We start from the raw sequence: 24,800 nt of genomic DNA, 5'->3' as shown, positions 1-24,800 counted from the left end.
ATTTTTAAACCTACCCCATACCTCTTCGACCCCATTGCCTATGCTCTCATTAGCCCATCTATCCTCCAATAGCTGTTTATATCTTACCCTAACTGCCTCCTCTTTTAGTTTATAAACCTTCACCTCTCTCTTCCCTTCATGTCAGATAGAAAAAAAATAAATTATGCACAATTTTATGGGTTATAAAACTTTCCTGTTTCTATTAAATTGGGAATATGTACAATGCTCTAGTTAACATCAGATGAAAAATAAAGGCTAGATTATTGTTGACCCAGGGCATTTCAGTGATAATGTCAGTAGATTCCATATATTTTTTTTTTTTTTTTGTGGAAAAAATCAATAAAAACAAAGCTGTAAACATCATCATAAATCCTCCCTGGGTGTTTGTAGAACTATCATTCCTCAATAACGTGTGCAAAAATCATGAAAATACTATTAACCCTTTCAGGGTCCAAGGCCCAAATCTGAAGTGGTGCCCCAGTGTCCAAGAATTTTAAAAAAAAAAATTTGTTATTTTTTTCTTATGAAATCGTAGAGAATCTTTTTGTGAAGGTAATAAAACAAAAAGTTCGAAATTTGGTGGAAAATTGACGAAATTATGCTCTCGCGAATTTTGACGTGTCAGAGATATTTACGAATCGGCGATTTTGCCGACTTTGACTCCCATTTTAGGCCAATTACATTATTCCAATCAACCAAATTCTTAGCTATTTCACTAGTATTACTTCTATTCTATCAATTGAGCACAAGAAATCGCCAAGTCAACTGTTTCAACTACAAAATAAAGTGATCGGAAATTGTTAATTTGGCCAATTTAACACAAAGTTCAAAATATTCCAATTTCAAAATAGGCTCCAGAATAAACAATGTAGGTATTCCTGGAACTAAACTAACATTTCCTCTGTTCATTAGTTACATTTTGAGGCTTTACAAATAAATTCCATTTTTATTTTTTATTCACATAATGAATTTTTATTCACACCAAAAAATAGAAGATTTACTGTTATGCAATACTGTAATAATTGTATAAATATCATCACCATATTTGTGAATGTATATTAGACCCACCAGCTGACGTGTATTAGATGTGTGAGGTCTGCATGACTTAAGAAATCGTAATGACACGATTGCAAATAAACCATACCCCCGGCCGGGATTGAACCCGCGGTCATAGAGTCTCAAAACTCCAGCCCGTCGCGTTAGCCACTAGACCAGCTAGCCACAATAAGATTCATCCAACTAGGTATATTTCTACACCATAGGAAAGTTAGCACAGGCACCTCTGTGACCACAAATGCAAGTTTTTACAGATGAATCTCCAGCTAGCGTGGCCGTGACGAACTCTAGCTCAAGTCCCTTCACTGCCGTCAACATGACTTAAGAAATCGTAATGACACGATTGCAAACAAACCAGACCCCGGCCGGGATTGAACCCACGGTCAGAGAGTCTCAAAACTCCAGCCCGTCGCGTTAGCCACTAGACCAGCTAGCCACAGCTAGCTGGTCTAGTGGCTAACGCGACGGGCTGGAGTTTTGAGACTCTATGACCGCGGGTTCAATCCCGGCTGGGGGTATGGTTTATTTGCAATCGTGTCATTACGATTTCTTAACCCTTTGAGGGTTTTGGTCGTACTAGTACGTTTTACGCGTAGGGGTTTTTGACGTACTAGTACTCATAAATTCTAGCGGCCTCAAATCTAGTGGGAGAAAGCTGGTAGGCCTTCATGTGAAAGAATGGGTCTATGTGGTCAGTGTGCACAGTCTAAAAAAAATCCTGGAGAGCACAGTGCATAATGAGAAAAAAAAAACTTTGACCATTTTTTTTTAATAAATCAGCGACTTTGCAGTGTATTTTCGTATGGTATTTATTGTTGTATTCTAGTTTTCTTGGTCTCATTTTATAGAATGGAAGACATATTACAAAAATTGAGATGATTTTGACTGGTTTTACAATGAATGGTGCCTTGAAATTGAGCTCAAAGTAGCAGAAATGTTCGATTTTTACCAAACTTCAAAAGTAAACAAATCGTGCCAAGCGTGCAATACACGTCAACTGGCGAGTCTAATATTCTTTTACAAGTGCACCAATAATATTTATACCATTTTTTACACTAATGCAGTAGTCTGCATAACAGTAAATCTTATATTTTTTGTGAGAATAAAAATTCAAAGTGGAAAGCAAAAGGATATAAGAGGGCCCTTGAGACGTGACTAATGACTAGAGGAAATGTCATTTTAGTGCCAGGAATGTCTTTCTTGTTTATTCTGGACCCTATTCGGAAATTGGCATCTTTTGAAATTTGTGTGAAATTGGCAAAATTGCTAAATTCTGACCACTGTACTGGATAGTTGAATTTATAAATGGGTGGTTTCTTGCACCCATTCGATAGAAAAAATGGAGTTCTAGCGAAATATTCATGTTTTTTTGTCGACTAGTACAGTGAAATTGGCCGAAAATGGGGCTCAAAGTGGGCAAAATCGCCGATGCGTAAATATCACCGAGACCGCTAACTTTGCGAGAGCATAATTCCGTAAGTTTTCTATCAAATTTCAAACTTTTGGTGTCTTTATGATCGGGAAAAGATTCTCTATCTTTTCATAAGAGAAAATAATTTTTTTTTTTTTTTAAATTTGGCCGACCCTGAGAACGAGTTTCGGAGAGGGCCTGTCGACCCTCAAAGGGTTAAGTCATGTTGACGGCAGTGAAGGGACTTGAGCTAGAGTTCGTCACGGCCACGCTAGCTGGAGATTCGTCTGTAAAAACTTGCATTTGTGGTCACAGAGGTGCCTGTGCTAACTTTCCTATGGTGTAGAAATATACCTAGTTGGATGAATCTTATTGTGGCTAGCTGGTCTAGTGGCTAACGCGACGGGCTGGAGTTTTGAGACTCTATGACCACGGGTTCAATCCCGGCCGGGGGTATGGTTTATGTGTGAGGTCGTTTGTTTACTCTTGAATATCGGCAAAAATTTAACATTTCCGCTACTTTGAGCTCAGTTTCAAGCCATTTCCAGTGCTAAAACCAATCAAAATCATATCTATTTCTGTAATATGTCTTCCATTCTATCAAATGAGACCAAGAAATCGCAAATACAACTATAAAAAACATACGAAAAAACACTGCAAAGTTGCTGTTTTAATCAAAAAAATCATGATTTCAGTTTTTTCTCTCATTATACACAGTGTGCTGCAGGATCTGTTTTATGTGGTGCACACATACCACATAGATGTATTCTCTCATATCTAGGCCCAAATGTACCACTCACAGTTTATCAGAGTGAGCTGAGCTCATGGCGTAGATCTACGGTTTGGACCCTGAACGTAAAGCCGTAGATCTACGGGACGGACCCTGAAAGGGTTAATACTTATTGCAGAAAAAGGAAAATGTCAATAACTTATTTCTGAGTTTTTTCTTTTTTGTTTGGTGTGAAACTCTACAGTTAAGAGTATCTGAGCGTGTTGCACTCCTCCTTTGTTGAAAGCCTGCAGGCTACTAAGAGAGACACTCACCATGTTCTACACTTCAGACAGCACAAAAGTTGCCATGTAGAGTATTTAGAATGAAACAATCATAAAAATTGAAATTTTTGGAGGAAAAAAAAAACACTAATTGTCAACATATATTTTTGATGATAGCAAGAATAAAAAAAAAATACATTTAATGAAAAACATACTTAGAAATATGATAGAAACAAGCTGACTACATCAAAATGTTGCCAGAATTTTGCACTATTTTTCAGTAAGAAAACTTTTTCCATAATTTTCCAATCTTAATGTCCTGATCACTGAAAAAATGGCTCACCCCTCCCTTAAGAATAAGTACAACAGGGCATACAAGGCTATGAGAGAGTGAAGAGGCAAGTTGAGAGGCAGGGCCAGGAGCTAACACCCAATCCCTGCAACTACATATATGTAAGTACACACAAGTGAGTACTTAGAGCAGATTAACTAGGTATGTGTTGGTCCTGGGACCTTGGTCACTGAGAATGATCAAGGTGCTAGGACATGACATATACAATAAAGATGGCCTAAGTGTATGAATTTGTGTCCTTTCACACACTTTGTCAGTTTCAATACAGTATACCATCTACTAACATGGGGGAGGGCACTCGGGAGCATCATGGCCGACGCGGCAGGTTGTGTAGCGGGCTAGCTGTGGGATTTTCAAGGATAGCTCCTGGTCAAAGAGGCTGACCAGGTCCCTACTTAACAGAACTCAGTGTGAATGCTTTGAGAAGATACCAGTGCAGCGAACGGACATCCCAGTGCATCGTTTCAGCGTAAATAGTTGAAGTGTTGTGCAGTTTTAGAGGGTTTGGTGTTGTTGAGTCAGGACCAGTCAGCACCTTCCCCCCTCTCCGCTGGGGGGGAGGGGGAGGGCGTGTGTAGTAAACAATGACCCTCTCATAACGCCTCACCCCTGCGCGTCTCCCCCGCCTCACCCACCCAACTCCCAGCGCCACCCCATCTATAGAGGGTACTTCTCCCCTAACCCACGATGTCAGCGATGGCACTGCATGGAGTGCCGGGCTCACAGGAACTTCTACTACAGGGACAGCATCGTGGAGTTCGACCGCGAGGCAGCTGTCAGGTGTGCCACAGGCAGTGTGTACTCAGCTCCTCAAGCTTCAACATCCGTGCACACGAGGGCCTGGGATCTTCAATCAACTTGGCGTCCACCAGGATGCTGACATGTCCCTAGGGCAGCTCTCCATCGGGCTGCTAACGGAGTCACTGGCTTCTTGGACCTCTTGGGGAGGGTCGATGGTGCTCGTGCAAGCAGCAGATCCCGGGGCAACATGCTGCTGTTTGCAATGGCTGTCTGCCGAGGACAGACAGGCACCTAGCAACATCTGTTGTTGGGGCATTGGATGAATTCCCTACTATGTTTGTTAACTGCTCATTACTCTGTAATTTGTCTATGATTGTAATCATGTGATAACGTGTTTATCATTCATTACCTTTGAAACTTGTCATGATTGTGACCAGCTCTACCTGGAGCTCATTACCTTTGTAAATTCTCATGATTAATGTGTTTGATTCATTACCTTTGCAATTATTCATGAGTGTGACCAGCTCTACCTGGAGCTCATTACCTTTGTAACTTGGTCATGATTATGACCAGATCTAGTTCATTACCTTTGTAACTTGCTCAGCTATCAAAACTTTGGAGTCCAGTCCCTGGACCAATTATGTACCTCTGTAATCTTTTGACTACTGCCCACAGGATGGGTATGGGGTGCATAATAAACATATTAAACTAAAACTAAAACTAACATGGGGGAGAAATAATACAAATGTAAAACACGCATATCAAAGTGAGCCTTTTATTAGATGGCATTTAACCCTAAACAGGCTTTATTAATATCCCTATTTAGGGCAAAACATCATCTAATAAAAAAGGCTGACTCTGCAGCATGGGTTTTATGCTCTTAGTATATTTTCTACTGGCCATTCACTAAAAGTAAAATAGTTTACATAAAATTGAGTGCACAGAAGAATCTGTACATGTGTTTACAATGCTTCAATGCAGTATTGCAGTACAGTACAGTGCAATAGACAAGTATTGATAAATATACAGAATATTGATAAATTTAGTTATGATTAGTAGTGCAGTACAGTATGAGAGAACAGACAGAACAGTGAGAACAGTGATTGTGTGTGAGTGAGGTGAAAGTGTTGAATGATGATGAAAGTATTTTGTTTTGGGGGATTTTCTTTCTTTTTGGGTCACCCTGCCTCGGTGGGAGATGGCCGACTTGTTAAAAAAAAAAAAACAGTGGCCAATTTATTGGTACACGTACATCTGCTCATTAATACAAATATTTAATCAGCCTATCACATGACAGCACCTCAATGCCTAAAAGCATGCAGACAAAGACAAGAGATTCAGTTGTTGTTCAGACCAAACATCAGAATAGGCAAGAGATGTGATTAAAATGACTTTGACCATGGAATGAGTTGGTGCCAGAGAGAATGGTTCGAGTCTCTCAGAAACAACTGATCTCCTGGGATTTTCATTCACAACAGTCTCTAGTTTACAGAGAATGGTGTGAAAGACAAAACATCCAATGAGCGGCAGTTCTGTGGGCGAAAACACCTTGTTAATGAGAGTGGTCAGAGGAGAATGGCCAGACTGGCTCAAGCTGACAGGAAGGCAACAGTATTCAAACAGCCATGTGTTACAACAATAGTATGCAAAACAGCATCTCTGAGCACACAACTCATTGAACCCTGAAATGCGTGGGCTACAGCACTTGAAGACCCCTGTCAAACAAGAACAGGAAACTAAAACTACAGTGGGAACAGGCTCACCAAAACTGAACAACTGAAGACTGGAAAAATGTCACCTGGTCTAACAAATCGCGATTTCTGCTGCGACATGCAGAAGGTAGAGTCAGAATTTGGCGTAAACCTTTGGGATGTGGTGGAATAGGAGATTCACAACATGAATGTGCAGCCAACAAATCTGCAACAATTGTGTGATGCTACCAAGTCAATATTTATCAGAATCTCTAGGAAATGTTTTCAGTACCTTGTTGAATCCAAACTACAAAGCATTCAGGCTGTTCTGGGGGCAAAGTGAGGCTCTACCCAGTACTAGAAGGCTGTACCTAATAAAATGGACACTAAGTGTACATGAGCTAAAGTAAACATTAAAATCACACTCACTCTTGTTCTCAAGTGTGCAGAGTTGTGAACACTTGTCACATAGACCATTTCGCATAGGCCTTTGTGAACATCCCGAGGTTGTGATGGTTATGATCTTGTTGCCCACCATCCAGGTTTGGTCTTGACCTCCTGACACCAGCATCTCAGCTACAGGACCCCTGAGGTCCACATATATTCAGATATAAAATGTATTCATTATAATGCAGTACATGTAGAATATGTAGTTATAAAGTTCCTTAAGCAAGCACATAATTAGAAAAGCAAAAGTTAATAATTTACTATGTATAAAGATACATATTTCTTTTGTACAACTATGCATCTATGTATCATGTCCAAATAATAAAATAAATAAATAAATGCGTAGTTGAATTTGTAAGTTATGTAAGATTAGTGTAATGTCAGGAACATTACAGTAAATCTTTATCACAAGTCTTTATAGCATTTCACCAATGCAGGGTTTTTAACCCTTTGAGGGTTTTCGTCGTACTAGTACGTTTTACGCATAGGGGTTTTTGACGTACTAGTACTCATAAATTCTAGCGGCCTCAAATCTAGTGGGAGAAAGCTGGTAGGCCTTCATATGAAAGAATGGGTCTATGTGGTCAGTGTGCACAGTCTAAAAAAAATCCTGCAGCACACAGTGCATAATGAGAAAAAAAAAACTTTAACCATTTTTTTTTAATAAATCAGCGACTTTGCAGTGTATTTTCGTATGGTATTTATTGTTGTATTCTAGTTTTCTTGGTCTCATTTTATAGAATGGAAGACATATTACAGAAATTGAGATGATTTTGACTGGTTTTACAAAGAAAGGTGCCTTGAAATTGAGCTCAAAGTAGCAGAAATGTTCGATTTTTACCAAACTTCAAAAGTAAACAAATCGTGCCAAGCGTGCAATACACGTCAACTGGTGAGACTAATATTCTTTCACAAGTGCACCAATAATATTTATACCATTTTTTACACTAATGCAGTAGTCTGCATAACAGTAAATCTTATATTTTTTGTGAAAATAAAAATTCAAAGTGGAAAGCAAAAGAATATAAGAGGGGACTTGAGACATGACTAATGACTAGAGGAAATGGCATTTTAGTGCCAGGAATGTCTTTCTTGTTTATTCTGGACCCTATTCCGAAATTGGCATCTTTTGAAATTTGTGTGAAATTGGCAAAATTGCTAAATTCTGACCACTGTACTGGATAGTTGAATTTCATAAATGAGTGGTTTCTTGCATCCATTCGATAGAAAAAATGGAGTTCTAGCGAAATATTCATGTTTTTTGTCGACTAGTACAGTGAAATTGGCCGAAAATGGGGCTCAAAGTGGGCAAAATCGCCGATGCGTAAACATCGCTGAGACCGCTAACTTTGCGAGAGCATAATTCCGTAAGTTTTCTATCAAATTTCAAACTTTTGGTGTCTTTATGATCGGGAAAAGATTCTCTATCTTTTCATAAGAGAAAATAATTTTTTTTTTTTTTAAATTTGGCCGACCCTGAGAACGAGTTTCGGAGAGGGCCTGTCGACCCTCAAAGGGTTAATTATACCCATTTTTCATTTATTCAGACTTCCTACAATAAATATATTCGTCACTAACTATAAGCTTAGGATGAAAATATTTTAAGGTAAGTAATGTGTGTTCTCCATGGGGAAGTGTAACAGAATTCTTCCTCCGTAAGCCATGCGTGTCGTAAGAGGCGACTAAATTGCCGGGAGAAAGGGGCTAGTAACCCCTTCTCCTGTATATATTACTAAATGTAAAAGGAGAAACTTTCGTCTTTCCTTTTGGGCCACCCCGCCTCGGTGGGATACGGCCGGTTTGTTGAAAGAAGAAGTAATGTGTGTATTGTATATGCATTTTTTTAGACCTAGTAATATTGCTCATTTAATATGTGTAGGTGTAAACATGTTATCAGGCTTTTATATATATATTTGAAAGTGAAAAAAAGCTATGATTCACTTTACAGCAGTAGCGGGGCCCTCCTATACTTTGAAATGCCCCATAAGTGGAACTTTAAAAATTCCCTTTGTCTCTTGTAATAACTGGCAGAGAAGAGAACAGGTTAATAACCCTTTCCTATAACACTTTAGTTAACCCTTTGACTGTCGCAACCCCCAATCCAGAGGTGTCTCCTTGTGTCGCAAAATTTAAAAAAAAAAAATTATTCTTTCTTATGAAATGATAGAGAATTTTTTCCCAATTGTAATGACACCAAAAAAAACGAAATTTGATGGAAAACTGACGAAATTATGCTCTCGCGAAGTTAGCGACCTCGGCGATATTTACAAATCGGCGATTTCGCCCACTTCGAGCCCTATTCTCGGCTCTAGTTCCATTCTTCCAGTCGACCAAACTCACAGCTATTTCTTTAGAACTCCATTTTTTCTATCGATTGAGTACAAGAAACTGCCCATTTACCGATTTCAACTGCCCAATAATGTGGTCAGAAATTTGCAATTTGGCCAATTTCACTAAAATTAAAAAATATGACAATTTCAAAATAAGGTCCAGAATGAACAATGCAGACATTCCTGGCTCTAAAATAACATTTTCTTTGTTCATCAGTCATGTCTCCAGGCCCCTCTGATATTACTCTTGCTTTCTATTTTGAATTTTTATTCAAACAAAAAATAGAAGACTTACTAGTATGCAGACTACTGCAATACTGTAATAATTGTATAAATAACATCAACCCATTCATGACTGCATATTAGAATGGCTAGTTGGACATTTATTGGACAATGACATCATTTGTTTACTTTTGAACATTGGCAAAAATCAAACATTTCCCCTACTTTGAGCTCCATTTCCAGGTTCTTTTTATAGTAAAATCAATCAAAATCACCTCTATTTCTATAATATGTTTTCCATTCTATCAAATGAGACCAAGAAAATGAGAATACAACCATAAATACTATACGAAAATAGACCACAAAGTCGGCATTTTAATTAAAAAAAATGGTCGGAGTTTTTCTTTCTCATTATGCACTGCGTGCTCCAGGATTTTTTTTATATGGTGCACACTGACCACACAGACCCATTCTCTCACATGTGGGCCTACCAGCTTTCTCCTGCTTGATTTGAAGCCGCTAGAATTTATGAGTATATATACGTCAAACACGGTACCTCGTAAGATGTATATATACGGCCGCGACAGTCAAAGGGTTAATCATCCATGACACACATTGCTTATCGAGGAACAATTCTAACCCACTTCCTCATGGAACTAAAAGAAAATACAACAAGAACAAGATGAGTGTGTATGAATCCACCTACACACAAATTCACAAACATGTATGGTATACTGGATGTTAGTATTAACACTATTATCAAAAACTTTGGGCAAGATTTGAAACCATGAAAAATCAGTCCTAAAACTAGCAGGCTAGTGCTCTAACTACTCGACCAAGCAGGCCTCATAAGATTCATCCACTACGTATATTTCTATACACTGGAAAGGTTAATTGACTTCAAAAAATACAGAACAAAATCTGCAGATTCAGCTGATTTGGAAACAATGGACCAAGCCCACTGGTTACAGTCTTCGTTACAGTCAAGCACAACAATCTCAATTCTATCCACCAATCACCATTACTGGCCACTTGCTCACCCCTATTAGCCCATTAAATTGAAGGTTTACTATTATTTAAGTAATTTTAGAATTTTAATTTTAGCATTTTGAACAAATTGAAGATTAAAACTATACAATGTTACATTATTTGTGATTACTGTTAACTGATGAAGTCAGCTGCCCTTACAAACTGACAGACTTCCTTATTTGTGGGTTTCAATTATGCAACATTTTTACTGATTAGCATCCACAGAATGGATTAAATTATTTAAAGGCTTTCTGGCTCAATGGTGCTCCTATTCCAAAATCTCTCTTTATTTTGGTCATTAATTCTCATGAATGTCACCATTAACTATCTTAAGAGTCACATATTGTATTAGAGATTTTTTTGTTCAACTCAGTGGCCATCTCTTGCAACAGCAGGGAAAACCCAAAGAAGAAAAATGCATCCACCATCATTTACTTAATCACCATCTTTTCAGAAGTGTGCCGACATCATAGTCAGAAATACCCTCCGACTGTAATGTCCCCATGCCTAATTCAGAGTACAGGCACTACCCCTCCCACCAAGAATTGAAGTTCAGCTAACCAGTTTCCCCGAATCCCTTCCAAACAGTAACCTTATTTACACTCCAACAGGATGTTCATTAAACACTTGTCTCCATTCACTCCTATATACCATGCCCACACAAGCCTGCTGGTCTTAAATATAAAATGAACTCAAATTTAAAAAAAAATAAAAATTGTTTGCAGACTTAATTTTATTTTATTATTATTTTTTTACTTACACCTCAGCCGATTCCCACCAAGGCAGGGTAGCCCAAAAAAGAAAAACTTTCATCATTCACACCATCAGTCTTCCCAAAGCTAACACTACAATTATAAAACTGCAACATTAACACCCCTCCTTCAGAGTGCAGACACTCTATTTCCCATCTCCAGGACAACTCTGTTGTAAATTTTTAGTTGTGACCTTATCCTGTAGCAATGCACATAGGAAAGTGGTACAGGGAGGTCCCTGACTTGTGAACATCCAAGTTATGAACATCAGCACTCAAGAACGAGTCATTTTGGAAGCAATTACTGTAATTTCTCACAAATGCTGATCTTCAGATATGAGCATAACAAACATTTAACTAATTCATTTTCATTCTACAAGTTCACTGCATCATGGAATATTCAGGAATGTGCTGCAGAAGACGGCATACATTACCTTGTATAGTGAGGAGAACAAGAAGCATATGTATACCGAGACATCAGGTCAATACAAGTCTCCAGCAAGTCATTATGATATTGTATCATGTCAGCATCACCTTTTCCTCCTCGGCCCTATATAGAAAATTTATGTATGGTATAGTATAAATCATAAAAGATATTTAATATGCAAGATTATACAACATAGTACAGTATATCTAGTACACATTAAATTACATATTTTAAGAATAAAGCTAATTTTTCTAAATAATAACAGTAATGAGAAGTAATAACAATATCAGCAGTAGCCATTATAATAATAATTATAAATAATACCCTGAATTATTTCATTCATCAGTGTATATTTCTTCTCCTTTAATTAAGGTTTATGCCCTGGATTTTACATAAGAGAAGTATTTGGGATTTCTTCTAATTTCATATATGGCTCTGCTTCCTCTCTCTTTCTCTCTCTCCCTCTCTCTCATGGATTCTGTATGGTGTAACCAGTTTGTACTTTAGTTTCTCCATCTCTTTAACCAGTTTCCTTTCATGTATCAGAAAGTCTGCTGCCCTAGAGAAGATCTGATATCCATCATTTTTGCCTGAAGAGGGGGTGCCTCTCTCTCTCTCAAGTTAGCATTTTATTCTCCTTATCCATAGAGATACAATATGGCTAGTTCACACTTACTTCTAGCACTAATGAGTTCAGCCTCCCAAGGAACTGGTAAAGATCAGTAGTGGTCGTATTGTAATCCTAGCATATTTCATTAAGGTCATGATTTATTTGGTCCCAGTTGATATCCTTATTGTTGAAGTTGAATTTGTTGAATACACCTTCATGACTGAGCCAGTTTCTCTATTTCAGGTCTGCACCTTGCTTATGCTGTGTTCTGAGATTGCAATCTTTGACACTTATGTCCCAGAACAGGTCCTCATTTTAGGAAAATATGAGGTCTAGGGTATTTTCCAGTATAGCCAGCTCTGCAACCAGCTGGCTTAAGGCAAATTTATTACAGAAGTTAAATAAATCCAACATGCAGGACTGTCAGACTGTTTCTCCAAACTAGCTCCAGGGACTCTCACTGTAATTACAGTCCTAGCTATATTCTTCCATTTAAGGTGCCTCAACCTGAAACTGCCAAGCAGCAGGATACTGAAGGGGGCTAGGTCTGATAGGTTTTTAAGACAATGCTCAACCTCCAATAACTGGTCCTTGAATGGCTGGGAAGTTGTATCAGGTGGTTTATACACAAGCACAACTGCTAGGCTTTGATTTTCAATTTTGACTGCCAAAATTTTGACATTATTAGTAGTGCTCAGTAGCTTAGTGTGAATGACTCTTTAACATAAGAGATCAACACCCACTTGTCTGTTTTTCAGGTTACGTCTAAATAGGTTATACCTGAAATCCACATTTCTTGTCAAAACAGCCTTTTATGCGAGTCTCTGTGAAAGCTGCAAACAATGAATCGGATTCTGTGAGAAGACCATTTATAAATGGTATTAAATGGTTTTTTTTTGGGGGGGGGGGATGGGGGCATACTGGTGGGTATCTGTGACTCTGATAAGCTTGCCACTGGAATTGATTTCAGTCCAGCATGGCTCCTAAGTGATGATAGATTCTTAATATTTCCTGCCATTCTTTTCCACTTCTTGGCACTAAAAAAAATCCTTGTTAATTATATGATTAAGTTTTCATAGTCATGCTGGCATTCATGAGGCTTTATATGCTTCATGAATGCCAGCATTGTGGAAAGCCTGGCAGTTTATACCATAGCACTGTCCTTTATGGAACATTTTTGTGTGAAAAAACTTGAAAGACCTGGAGTGACATGTGCCTTTATTCAGGAGTTTTCAACATTACTTAGGAGTGCTGTACAGTACATGCAAGTTCCCTTTCTGTTGGTCTCAGAAGTGACATATTTTCAGATGCCCAAATATCAGAATTTACACATTTCCTCCAGTTTAGCTTTTATGTATTTTATGGAAAAAATTCTCTAGATTAACTTGTTGTACAGTGGTACCTTGATTTATGAGTTTAATTTGTTCCATGACCGAGCTTGTAACTCAATCTGCTCAAATATCAAATACATTTTCCTCATTGAAATGAACTGAAATGCCATTAAAAAGCACAAAATGCTGGGATGCTGGGCAAATGTTGTGGCACTCACTGTGCCAACTAGTGGCGGTGTATCTGAAGCTCGCTCATAACTCGGATTTTGGATCATAACTCAAAACAAAAAATTGAGCAACAGCTCATAGCTTGGAAACCTTGTAAGTTAGAGCACTTATAAGTCAAAGTACCACTATATATTCAACTTATCATGTATTTCCCTGCTGGCACACCTGGCAGCAGTGGTCCAAGGGATGCAGTAGGTAGTGCTGGTAACATATGAGGCAAGGTGCTGCTTATCCCAACAGATTTATTGACTTCAAATTCTACTGGAAATAATTCCCATAAGGATCTCTAAGGAACAGTAGATTAACCCTTTCAGGGTCCGTCCCGTAGATCTACGGCTTTACGGTGAGTGTCCAAACCGTAGATCTACGCCATGAGCTCAGCTCACTCTGATAAACTGTGAGTGGTACATTTGGACCTAGATATGAGAGAATACATCTATGTGGTATGTGCGCACCACATAAAACAGATCCTGCAGCACACTGTGTATAATGAGAGAAAAAAACTGAAATCATGATTTTTCGATTAAAACAGCGACTTTGCAGTGTTTTTTCGTATGTTTTTTATAGTTGTATTTGCGATTTCTTGGTCTCATTTGATAGAATGGAAGACATATTACAAAAATAGAGATGATTTTGATTGGTTTTAGCACTGAAAATGGCTTGAAACTGAGCTCAAAGTAGCGGAAATGTTAAATTTTTGCCGATATTCAAGAGTAAACAAACGACCTCACACATCTAATACACGTCAGCTGGTGGGTCTAATATACATTCACAAATATGGTGATGATATTTATACAATTATTACAGTATTGCATAACAGTAAATCTTCTATTTTTTGGTGTGAATAAAAATTCCTTATGTGAATAAAAAATCAAAATGGAATTTATTTGTAAAGCCTCAAAATGTAACTAATGAACAGAGGAAATGTTAGTTTAGTTCCAGGAATACCTACATTGTTTATTCTGGAGCCTATTTTGAAATTGGAATATTTTGAACTTTGTGTTAAATTGGCCAAATTAACAATTTCCGATCACTTTAATTTGTAGTTGAAACAGTTGACTTGGCGATTTCTTGTGCTCAATCGATAGAATAGAAGTAATACTAGTGAAATAGCTAAGAATTTGGTTGATTGGAATAATGTAATTGGCCTAAAATGGGAGTCAAAGTCGGCAAAATCGCCGATTCGTAAATATCGCTGACACATCAAAATTCACGAGAGCATAATTTCATCAATTTTCCACCAAATTTCGTACTTTTTGTTTTATTACCTTCACAAAAAGATTCTCTACTATTTCATAAGAAAAAATAAAAAAAATTTTTTTTTTTGAAAATTCTTGGACACTGGTGCGTGACTTCAGATTTTGGCCTTGGACCCTGAAAGGGTTAAGTGTAGTCAACAGTGGTTCCCTTAAGAAGTTTGTTATCTTATTTATGCCTTGGCAACCACAAGTGATGCCAGACAGTGATTTTGTTTTTCACTATTTCAACATACATACAGTGGAACCCCAGTTTTCGTCCTTAACCCTTTGACTGTTTCAGGCCCCTCTCTGAAACTGTCATTCTATGTCGCTCAATTTTTGAAAAAAAAAAAAATTATTTTTTCTTATGAAATGATAGAGAATCTTTTCCCGATGGTAATGACACCAAAAGTTCGAAATTTGGTCGAAAACTCATGGAATTATGCTCCCGCGAAGTTAGCGGTCTCGGCGACATATGCGTATCGGCGATTTCGCCGACTTTGAGCCCTATTTTCAGCCAATTCCATTGTTCCAGTTGACCAAACTCATAGCTATTTCTTTAGAACTCCATTTTATCTATTAGCTGAGCACAAGAAACCTCCCATTTACTAATTTGGACTACCCAATATGGTGGTCAGAAATTGGCAATTTGGCCAATTTCACGCAAAATAAAAAAGATGCCAATTTCAAAATAGGGTCCAGAATAAACAAGGTAGACATTCGTGGCACTAAAATAACATATGCTCTGTTCATTAGTCACATCTCTAGGCCCTTTTTATATTATTATTGCTTTCTATTTTGATTTTTTATTCATACAAAAAAACACAAAATTTACTGTTATGCAGACGACTGCATTATTGTAAAAATGGTATAAATAATATCAGTGCACTAGTGAAAGAATATTAGACTCCCCAGTTGATGTGTATTGGACGTGTGGTGTGATTTATTTACTCTTGAACATTGGTAAAAATCGAACATTTCCGCTACTTTGAGCTCAGTTTCAAGGTCGTTTTCATCGTAAATATAATGAAAATCATCTCTATTTCTGTAATATGTTTTCCATTTTATCAACTAAGACCATGAAAACGCGAATACAACGATAAATACTATACGAAAATACACCTCAAAGTCGGCGTTTTATTCCAAAAAAACGTTCAGAGTTTTTTTTTTCTCATTATGCAATGTGTGCTGCAGGATTTTTTTTATGTGGTGCACACTGACCACACAGACCCATTCTCTCACATGTGGGCCTACCAGCTTTCTCCCACTTGATTTGAAGCCGCTAGAATTATTGAGTATATATACGTCAGAAACATTGGCTCGTAAGACGTATTTATACGTCGAAAACAGTCAAAGGGTTAATCCATTCCAGAAGGTCAGTCAAAATCCGAACTGGACGAAAACCGAAGTAATAATTCCCATAAGAAATAATGTAGAATAACATGGAGAGCGTATAAATCTGTAGGGGAAGGAAGACGGGGTAGGGGTCGTCCTCGAAAAGGTTGGAGGGAGGGGGTAAAGGAGGTTTTGTGGGCGAGGGGCTTGGACTTCCAGCAAGCGTGCATGAGCATGTTAGATAGGAATGAATGGTATTTGGGACCTGACAAGCTGTTGGAGTGTGAGCATGGTAATATTTACTGAAGGGATTCAGGGAAACCGGTTATTTTTATATAGCAGGACTCGAGTCCTGAAAATGGGAAGTACAATGCCTGCACTTTAAAGGAGGGGTTTGGGACATTGGCAGTTTTGAGGGATATGTTATATATCTTTACACGTATATGCTTCTAAACTGTTGTATTCTGAGCACCTCTGCAAAAACAGTGATTATGTGTGAGTGAGGTGAAAGTGTTGAATGATGATGAAAGTATTTTCTTTTTGGGGATTTTCTTTCTTTTTTGGGTCACCCTGCCTCGGTGGGAGACGGCTGACTTGTTGGAGGAAAAAAAAAATTATATACAGAAAACAATGAGAAATAAATATAAATGACTAATTTTAATGTATAAATGAACATTTAAATCACTTACTGGCGAATGGAAGACGGTGAGGAGGGGAGAGAGACGAGAGGTTATTGTTTGGAAGGGGAATCTCCCTCCATAAGGACTTCAGATATCGAAGCCCTATTCGGGGTTACTTCCCTTCTTTGTCTTTTACTGGCACTAGGACCAGTTTGAGAGTCACTGGACCATGCAGACACGGCTTGCAACAGCTTTGCTAGGGGTATATTTCTCCACCAACTCTTCCACATCCTAGCTACACGACATTTAATGTGGCCCAGAGCCATATTATTACCATCGACATACCACGTTCACTGTTTAATTGTTTCTAACAGCTGCCTTTAGATGCCATCATGAACAAAAGGAGAAGTAATGAATAATTCATGCTGAGAATTGTAAACAAAAGTGTTATGTATTAAGGGGGGTGACTGGGTCAATGCAGATTCATACGTTTTCTCTGATGCTGGACCTGAGAAAACATAATGTTTTCCATCTGCCTGGCTAGCACACCTTCACACCCTATAAACATTGCATGTTTATATGCTATGTAACGTATTTCTTAAATAATTTTGAAGAAAATATCATAGATGGATTAATGAAAATGTCTATATTAACCTAAAATAAGACATTTAATGTGCCCAAGAGTAATTATTATTACATATTAGTATTATTACTATGGCATTAAGACTAGAGGGACACTCTTAGTGAATGAGTAACAAAGGCATGTTTATATGCTATGTTTGGAGGGATATGTAATAAGATGGTAGATATATAATTGGGGTCCTGATATTATATTCTATAGGGAGTTTATTATATTATTTCAGGTCGCTTTTTATATTGTATCGTTATATATGCTTCTAAACTGTTGTATCTGGGCACCTCTGCAAAAACAGCAAATATGCACGAGTGAGGTGAAAGTGTTGAATGATGATGAAAATATTTTTGTTTTGGGGATTTTCTTTCTTTTTGGGTCACCCTGCCTAGGCGGGAGACAGCCGACTTGTTAAAAAGAGATCATAGATGGATTTATCAAAATGTCTATTATATTATTTATTTTATTAGCACACTGGCCGATTCCCACCAAGAAAAACTTTCACCATCATTCACTCCATCACTTTCTTGCCAGAAGGGTGCCTTACACTACAGTTTTTAAACTGCAACATTAACACCCCTCCTTCAAAGTGCAGGCACTGTACTTCCCATCTCCAGGACTCAAGTCCGGCCAGCCGGTTTCCATGAATCCCTTCATAAATGCTACTTTGCTCACACCCCAACAGCACATCAAGTATTAAAAACCATTTGTCTCCATTCACTCCTATCAAACACGCTCACGCATGCCCGTTGGAAGTCCAAGCCCCTCGCACACAAAACCTCCTTTACCCCCTCCCTCCAACTTTTCCTAGGCCGACCCCTACCCCGCCTTCCTTCCACTACAGACTGATACACTCTTGAAGTCATTCTGTTTCGCTCCATTCTCTCTACATGTCCGAACCACCTCGACAACCCTTCCTCAGCCCTCTGGACAACAGTTTTGGCAATCCCGCACCTCCTCCTAACTTCCAAACTACGAATTCTCTGCATTATATTCACACACCACATTGCCCTCAGACATGACATCTCCACTGCCTCCAGCCTTCTCCTCGCTGCAACATTCATCACCCATGCTTCACACCCATATAAGAGCGTTGGTAAAACTATACTCTCATACATTCCCTTCTTTGCCTCCAAGGACAAAGTTCTTTGTCTCCACAGACTCCTAAGTGCACCGCTCACTCTTTTCCCCTCATCAATTCTGTGATTCACCTCATCTTTCACAGACCCATTCGCTGACACGTCCACTCCCAAATATCTGAATACATTCACCTCCTCCATACTTTCTCCCTCCAATCTGATATCCAATCTTTCCTCACCTAATCTTTTTGTTATCCTCATAACCTTACTCTTTCCTGTATTCACTTTTAATTTTCTTCTTTTACATACCATACCAAATTCATCCACCAACCTCTGCAACTTCTCTTCAGAATCTCCCAAGAGCACAGTGTCATCAGCAAAGAGCAACTGTGACAACTCCCACTTTATGTGTGATTCTTTATCTTTTAACTCCACGCCTCTTGCCAAGACCCTCGCATTTACTTCCCTTACAACCCCATCTATAAATATGTTAAACAGCCACGGTGACGTCACACATCCTTGTCTAAGGCCTACTTTTACTGGGAAATAATCTCCTTCTTTCCTACATACTCTAACTTGAGCCTCACTATCCTCATAAAAACTCTCCACTGGTTTCAGTAACCTACCTCCTATACCATACGCCTGCAACATCTGCCACACTGCCCCCCTATCCACCCTGTCATATGCCTTTTCCAAATCCATAAATACCACAAAAATCTCTTTAGCCTTATCTAAATACTGTTCACTTACATGTTTCACTGTAAACATCTGGTCCACATACCCCCTACCTTTCCTAAAGCCTCCTTGTTCATCTGCTATCCCATTCTCAGTCTTACTCTTAATTCTTTCAATAATAACTCTACCATACACTTTACCAGGTATACTCAACAGACTTATCCCCCTATAATTTTTGCACTCTCTTTTGTCCCCTTTGCCTTTATACAAAGGAACTATGCATTCTCTCTGCCAATCCCTAGGTACCTTACCCTCTTCCACACAATGTCTATATTAACCTAAAATAAGACATTTAATGTGCCCAAGAATGTTTATTATTACATAACAGTATTATGAACATATGAGTGGCCCAGGTGGATTTGTCTTGTATAGCCGATTTCCGAGCAGAGGTAAACGAAACCCTGGGTAAAATTTCACCCAAAGAAGTGGTCAAAATCTGAACTATATGATATCCGCACCGGACGAAATCCCTGGTTCCACTTTATTAGAGCACTATGGTTCGAAAGAATGATGCATTATCTGACAAGAAGATTGACAAACACGTCATTTTCACTATATGGTAAAACCCCCATATCCAGTTTCAGTTATCCACGGTTTACTGTGGCCCAAAAATAACCCTTAATTCTGCTTAATAATGGTACCAAAACACAGAAGTAGTGATGGTTTTTCAAAGCCTAAGAGAAGCCAAGAAGTGCTTCCCATCAGTGTTTGGTGTTTGCCGTGCTGTTTGCTCTAGCTGTTGCTCAACTGAATTGGTGCTCCGACAAGGTACTAAGAGGTCCCAGATTTTTTTAATACTGCGCACACCAAGGGTTAAGACCCATTCTATGCTGACCAGGCATCTTAGGCCAATCATGCCAAATTTGGAGGCAGGAAAAATAAAACGTAGATCTACGTCTGGAGCGCTAGTGGTAAGAACATTGATCTATGTATGGACAGTTAACAGGTTACACGGTAGTTACGGTCCTGAAAACGCTGTGTCAGATAAATCTGTTATATAAACTGAAGAACTTGTGGGAAAAATAGGGTTATGTTCCTGGAACCCCCTCCCCCAAAAGTCAAACAACTTTTTTTTAGTCATCCAGATCTTACAAAAATAAAAATGATAATGTTGTTTTTGTTGCTTAAGACTACAAATGCAAACATAAATAATATTATTTACCTTAAATTGCAGTTGCTAGTGTATATCAGTGATTGTGAAGAGAGTGGAGATGCATGGTGTGGCCCTATCAAGCTGAGATGGATGGTTGTTGGTATAACTGGATGGCTGAGGTTCTGGTACTAAAGTCGATGGTTGTATTGGAGTGTGCATAAATTCTGCAGGTAAAACTTGACCTCAGGAATAAAGTGCTGCTTAAACCAGTCAATAAATATTTCTTCTCTCATCCATTACCTGGACTGGACCTGGAGAGAGTTCCGGGGTTTGACCTCCAAATTACTGATAAGGTGTTTTTATGTTTTTATCTGCACCTTTCAAAGCATGAGGATTCTCAGAGCGGTAAATAATCATAGGCTTACACTTGAAATCACCCGATGCATTACCACAGAGAAGTAAGGTGAAGTGATGCCTTGCTGCCTTGAAGCCAGATGCAGCCCTGTGGAGATAGTGGTCTCACTCACAGCCAGGCGGTGGCCTGAGCTAGGGAAATATCCCATGGGCGACGCTTCAAATTTTTTCCCCTCCCACAAACCAAACCGTGTAAAGTTAATTTTACGAAGTGTTGCATAAAATTATGCCGCAATTTTTCAGTAGTGTAATAAACAAAATGTGCCAAATAAATACGTGTAATATGAAGGTCTAGTGTACGTAAAAAAAAATTAATAAAAATCTAACCTACCATTACAATCCTACCTGTTCATTAGCAGTGGCATTTCTTCTCTGGTTGGCAGCCTCCTCATTCGTCAGGATCATACTCAAGTTCTGTGCCAAAGTAAAAAAAAAAAATAACTTTCATACAGTATTTTACAATATACAGTGAACCCTCGCCTAACGAACGCATCACATAATGTTAAATTCGCCTAACGATACATTTTAACGCAAACATTTTGCCTCGGCTAATGCTAAAAAACTTGCCTAACGATATTCGTTCTTGGGTACCAATTAATATCGTTAGGTGAAGGTCCACTGTAATTCAAACTTTTATTATTAAATCAGATTAGAACATTTAGCACCTCTCCCAATTTTCTGTTCTGTACAAATATCACTTGATAAGTACAGGTGCTGCTCAACTTACGATGGAATTACGTTTCAAAGAACCCATTATAAGTTGAAAATATGCTAAGTTTAATATGAATATGATACGATAAAAAAAATGAATAAATAATTTTTTTTTTTTAACAAGTCAGCCGTCTCCCACCGAGACAGGGTGACCCAAAAAAGAAAGAAAATCCCCAAAAAGAAAATACTTTCATCATCATTCAACACTTTCACCTCACTCACACATAATCACTGTTTTTACAGAGGTGCTCAGAATACAACAGCTTAGAAGCATATATGTATAAAGATACACAACATACCCCTCCAAACTGCCAATATTCCAAACCCCTCCTTTAAAGTACAGGCATTGTACTTCCCATTTCCAGGACTCAAGTCTGGCTATATAAAAATAACCGGTTTCCCTGAATCCCTTCACTAAATATTACCCTGCTCACACTCCAGTAGCTCATCAGGTCCCAAATACATTTGTCTCCATTCACTCCTATCTAACACGCTCATGCACGCTTGCTGGAAATCCAAGCCCCTCTCCCACAAAACCTCCTTTACCCCCTCCCTCCATCCTTTTCAAGGACGAACCCTACCCCACCTTCCTTCTCCTACAGATTTATACGCTCTCCAAGTCATTTTACTTTGATCCATTCTCTCTGAATGACAAAACCACCTCAACAACCCTCTTCAGCCGTCTGCTTAATACTTTTATTAACTCCACACCTTCTCCTAATTTCCACACTCCAAATTTTCTGCATAATATTCACACCACACATTGCCCTTAGACAGGACATCTACACTGCCTGCAACCGCCTCCTTGCTGCGGCATTCACAACCCAAGCTTCACAACCATATAAGACTGTTGGTACTACTATACTGTCATATATTCCCTTCTTTGCCTCCATAGATAACGTTTTTTGTCTCCACATATACCTCAACACACCACTTGCCTTTTTTCCTTCATCAATTCTATGATTAACCTCATCCTTCATAAATCCATCCGCTGACACGTCAACTCTCAAATATCTGAAAACATTCACTTCTTCCATACTCCTCCTCCCGAATTTGATATCCAATTTTTCTTTATCTAAATCATTTGATACCCTCATCACCTTACTCTTTTCTATGTTCACTTTCAACTTTCTACCTTCACACACACTCCCAAATTCATCCACTAACCTTTGCAATTTTTCTTTAGAATCTCCCATAAGCACAGTATCATCAGCAAAAAGTAACTGTCAATTCCCATTTTGTATTTGATTCCCCATAATTTAATCCCACCCCTCTCCCTAAAACCCTAGCATTTACTTCTTTTATAACCCCATCTATAAATACATTAACCCTTTGACTGTTTCGGTCGTATATATATGTCTTACGAGGTACCGTGTTTGACGTATATATACTCATAAATTCTAGCGGCTTCAAATCAAGCAGGAGAAAGCTGGTAGGCCCACACGTGAGAGAATGGGTCTGTGTGGTCAGTGTGCACCATATAAAAAAAATCCTGGAGCACGCAGTGCATAATGAGGAAAGAAAAAACTCCGACTGTTCTTTTTAATTAAAATGCCGACTTTGTGGTCTATTTTCGTATAGTATTTATGGTTTTATTCTCGTTTTCTTGGTCTCATTTGATAGAATGGATACAACCGGTTTGTTGAAAAAAAAAAAAATACATGCTTCAATGTAAACACTTGATTTACACATCCCCTACCCATTCTAAAACTTCCTTGCTCATCCGCAAAGGGGATTAAAGAGAGTGCTTATTGCTGATGATACTGCGCTTATGGGAGATTCTAAAAAAAATTGCAAAGGTTAGTGGATGAGTTTGGGAGTGTGTGTAAAGGTAGAAAGTTGAAAGTGAACATTGAAAAGAGTAAGGTGATGAGGGTATCAAATGATTTAGATAAAGAAAAATTAGATATCAAATTGGGGAAGAGGAGTATGGAAGAAGTGAATGTTTTCAGATACTTGGGAGTTGACGTGTCGGCGGATGGATTTATGAAGGATGAGGTTAATCATAGAATTGATGAGGGAAAAAAGGCGAGTGGTGCGTTGAGGTATATGTGGAGACAAAAAACATTATCTATGGAGGCAAAGAAGGGAATGCATGAAAGTATAGTAATACCAACACTCTTATATGGGTGCGAAGCTTGGGTTGTGAATGCAGCAGCGAGGAGGCGGTTGGAGGCAGTGGAGATGTCCTGTCTAAGGGCAATGTGTGGTGTAAATATTATGCAGAAAATTTGGAGTGTGGAAATTAGAAGGTGTGGAATTAATAAAAGTATTAGTCAAAGAGCTGAAGAGGGGTTGTTGAGGTGGTTTGGCCATTTAGAGAGAATGGATCAAAGTAGAATGACATGGAGAGCATTTAAATCTGTAGGGAAAGGAAGGCAGGGTAGGGGGTCGTCCTTGAAAAGGATGGAAGGGGTAAGGGAGGATTTGTGGGCAAGGGGCTTGGACTTCCAGCAGGCGTGCATGAGCGTGTTTGATAGGAGTGAATGGAGACGAATGGTATTTGGGACCTGATGATCTGTTGGAGTGTGAGCAGGGTAATATTTAGTGAAGGGATTCAGGGAAATCGGTTATTTTTATATAGCCGGACTTGAGTCCTGGAAATGGGAAGTACAATGCCTGCACTCTAAAGGAGGGGTTTCGGGATATTAGCAGTTGGAGGGATATGTTGTGTATCTTTATACGTATATGCTTCTAAACAGTTGTGTTGAGCACCTCTGCAAAAACAGTGATTATGTGTAAGTGAGGTGAAAGTGTTGAATGATGATGCTGAAAGAATTTTCTTTTTGGGTCACTCTGCCTTGGTGGGAGAAGGCCGACTTGTTAAAAAAAAAAAAAATGAGTATACCTGGTAAAGAGCATGGTAGAGATATTACTGAAAAAATTAAAAGTAAGACGGAGAGTAGGATAGCAGATGAACAAGGAGGCTTTAGGAGAGGTAGGGGGTGTGTAGACCAAGTGTTTACAGTGAAACATATAGGTGAACAGTATTTATATAAGGGTAAAGAGGTTTTTGTGACATTTATGGATTTGGAAAAGGCATATGACAGGGTGGATTGGGGGGCAATGTGGCAGACGCTGCAGGTGTATGGTACAGGAGGTAAGTTACTGAAACCAGTGAAGAGTTTTTACGAGGATAGTGAGGCTCAGGTTAGAGTATGTAGGAGAGAGGGAGATTATTTCCCAGTAAAAGTAGGCCTTAAACAAGGATGTGTGATGTCACCGTGGTTGTTCAATATATTTATAGATGGGGTTGTAAGAGAAGTGAATGCGAGGGTCTGGCAAGAGGTGTGGAGTTAAAAGATAAAATCTAAAGCAAAGTGAG

At 38.7% G+C, this 24,800-nt stretch overlaps 1 protein-coding gene across 1 annotated transcript in view; it reads right to left on the bottom strand.

The window, feature by feature from the left end:
* LOC128702906 (tuberin-like) overlaps window positions 1-24,800 on the bottom strand; it is a 174,499-nt gene that overhangs the window by 49,849 nt on the left and 99,850 nt on the right. The window contains exons 18-20 of the mRNA XM_070102611.1: window positions 21,110-21,178; window positions 11,458-11,573; window positions 6,674-6,831 (exon numbers count right to left, since the gene is read on the bottom strand). Of these exons, the coding sequence (XP_069958712.1) occupies window positions 6,674-6,831; window positions 11,458-11,573; window positions 21,110-21,178 (343 nt within the window). The remainder of the gene's footprint in view (window positions 1-6,673; window positions 6,832-11,457; window positions 11,574-21,109; window positions 21,179-24,800) is intronic.

The sequence above is a fragment of the Cherax quadricarinatus genome, chromosome 82 (assembly GCF_038502225.1).
Source record: "Cherax quadricarinatus isolate ZL_2023a chromosome 82, ASM3850222v1, whole genome shotgun sequence".
NCBI classification, from domain to species: domain Eukaryota; kingdom Metazoa; phylum Arthropoda; class Malacostraca; order Decapoda; family Parastacidae; genus Cherax; species Cherax quadricarinatus.
This window is presented reverse-complemented; position numbering and strand designations above follow the sequence as displayed.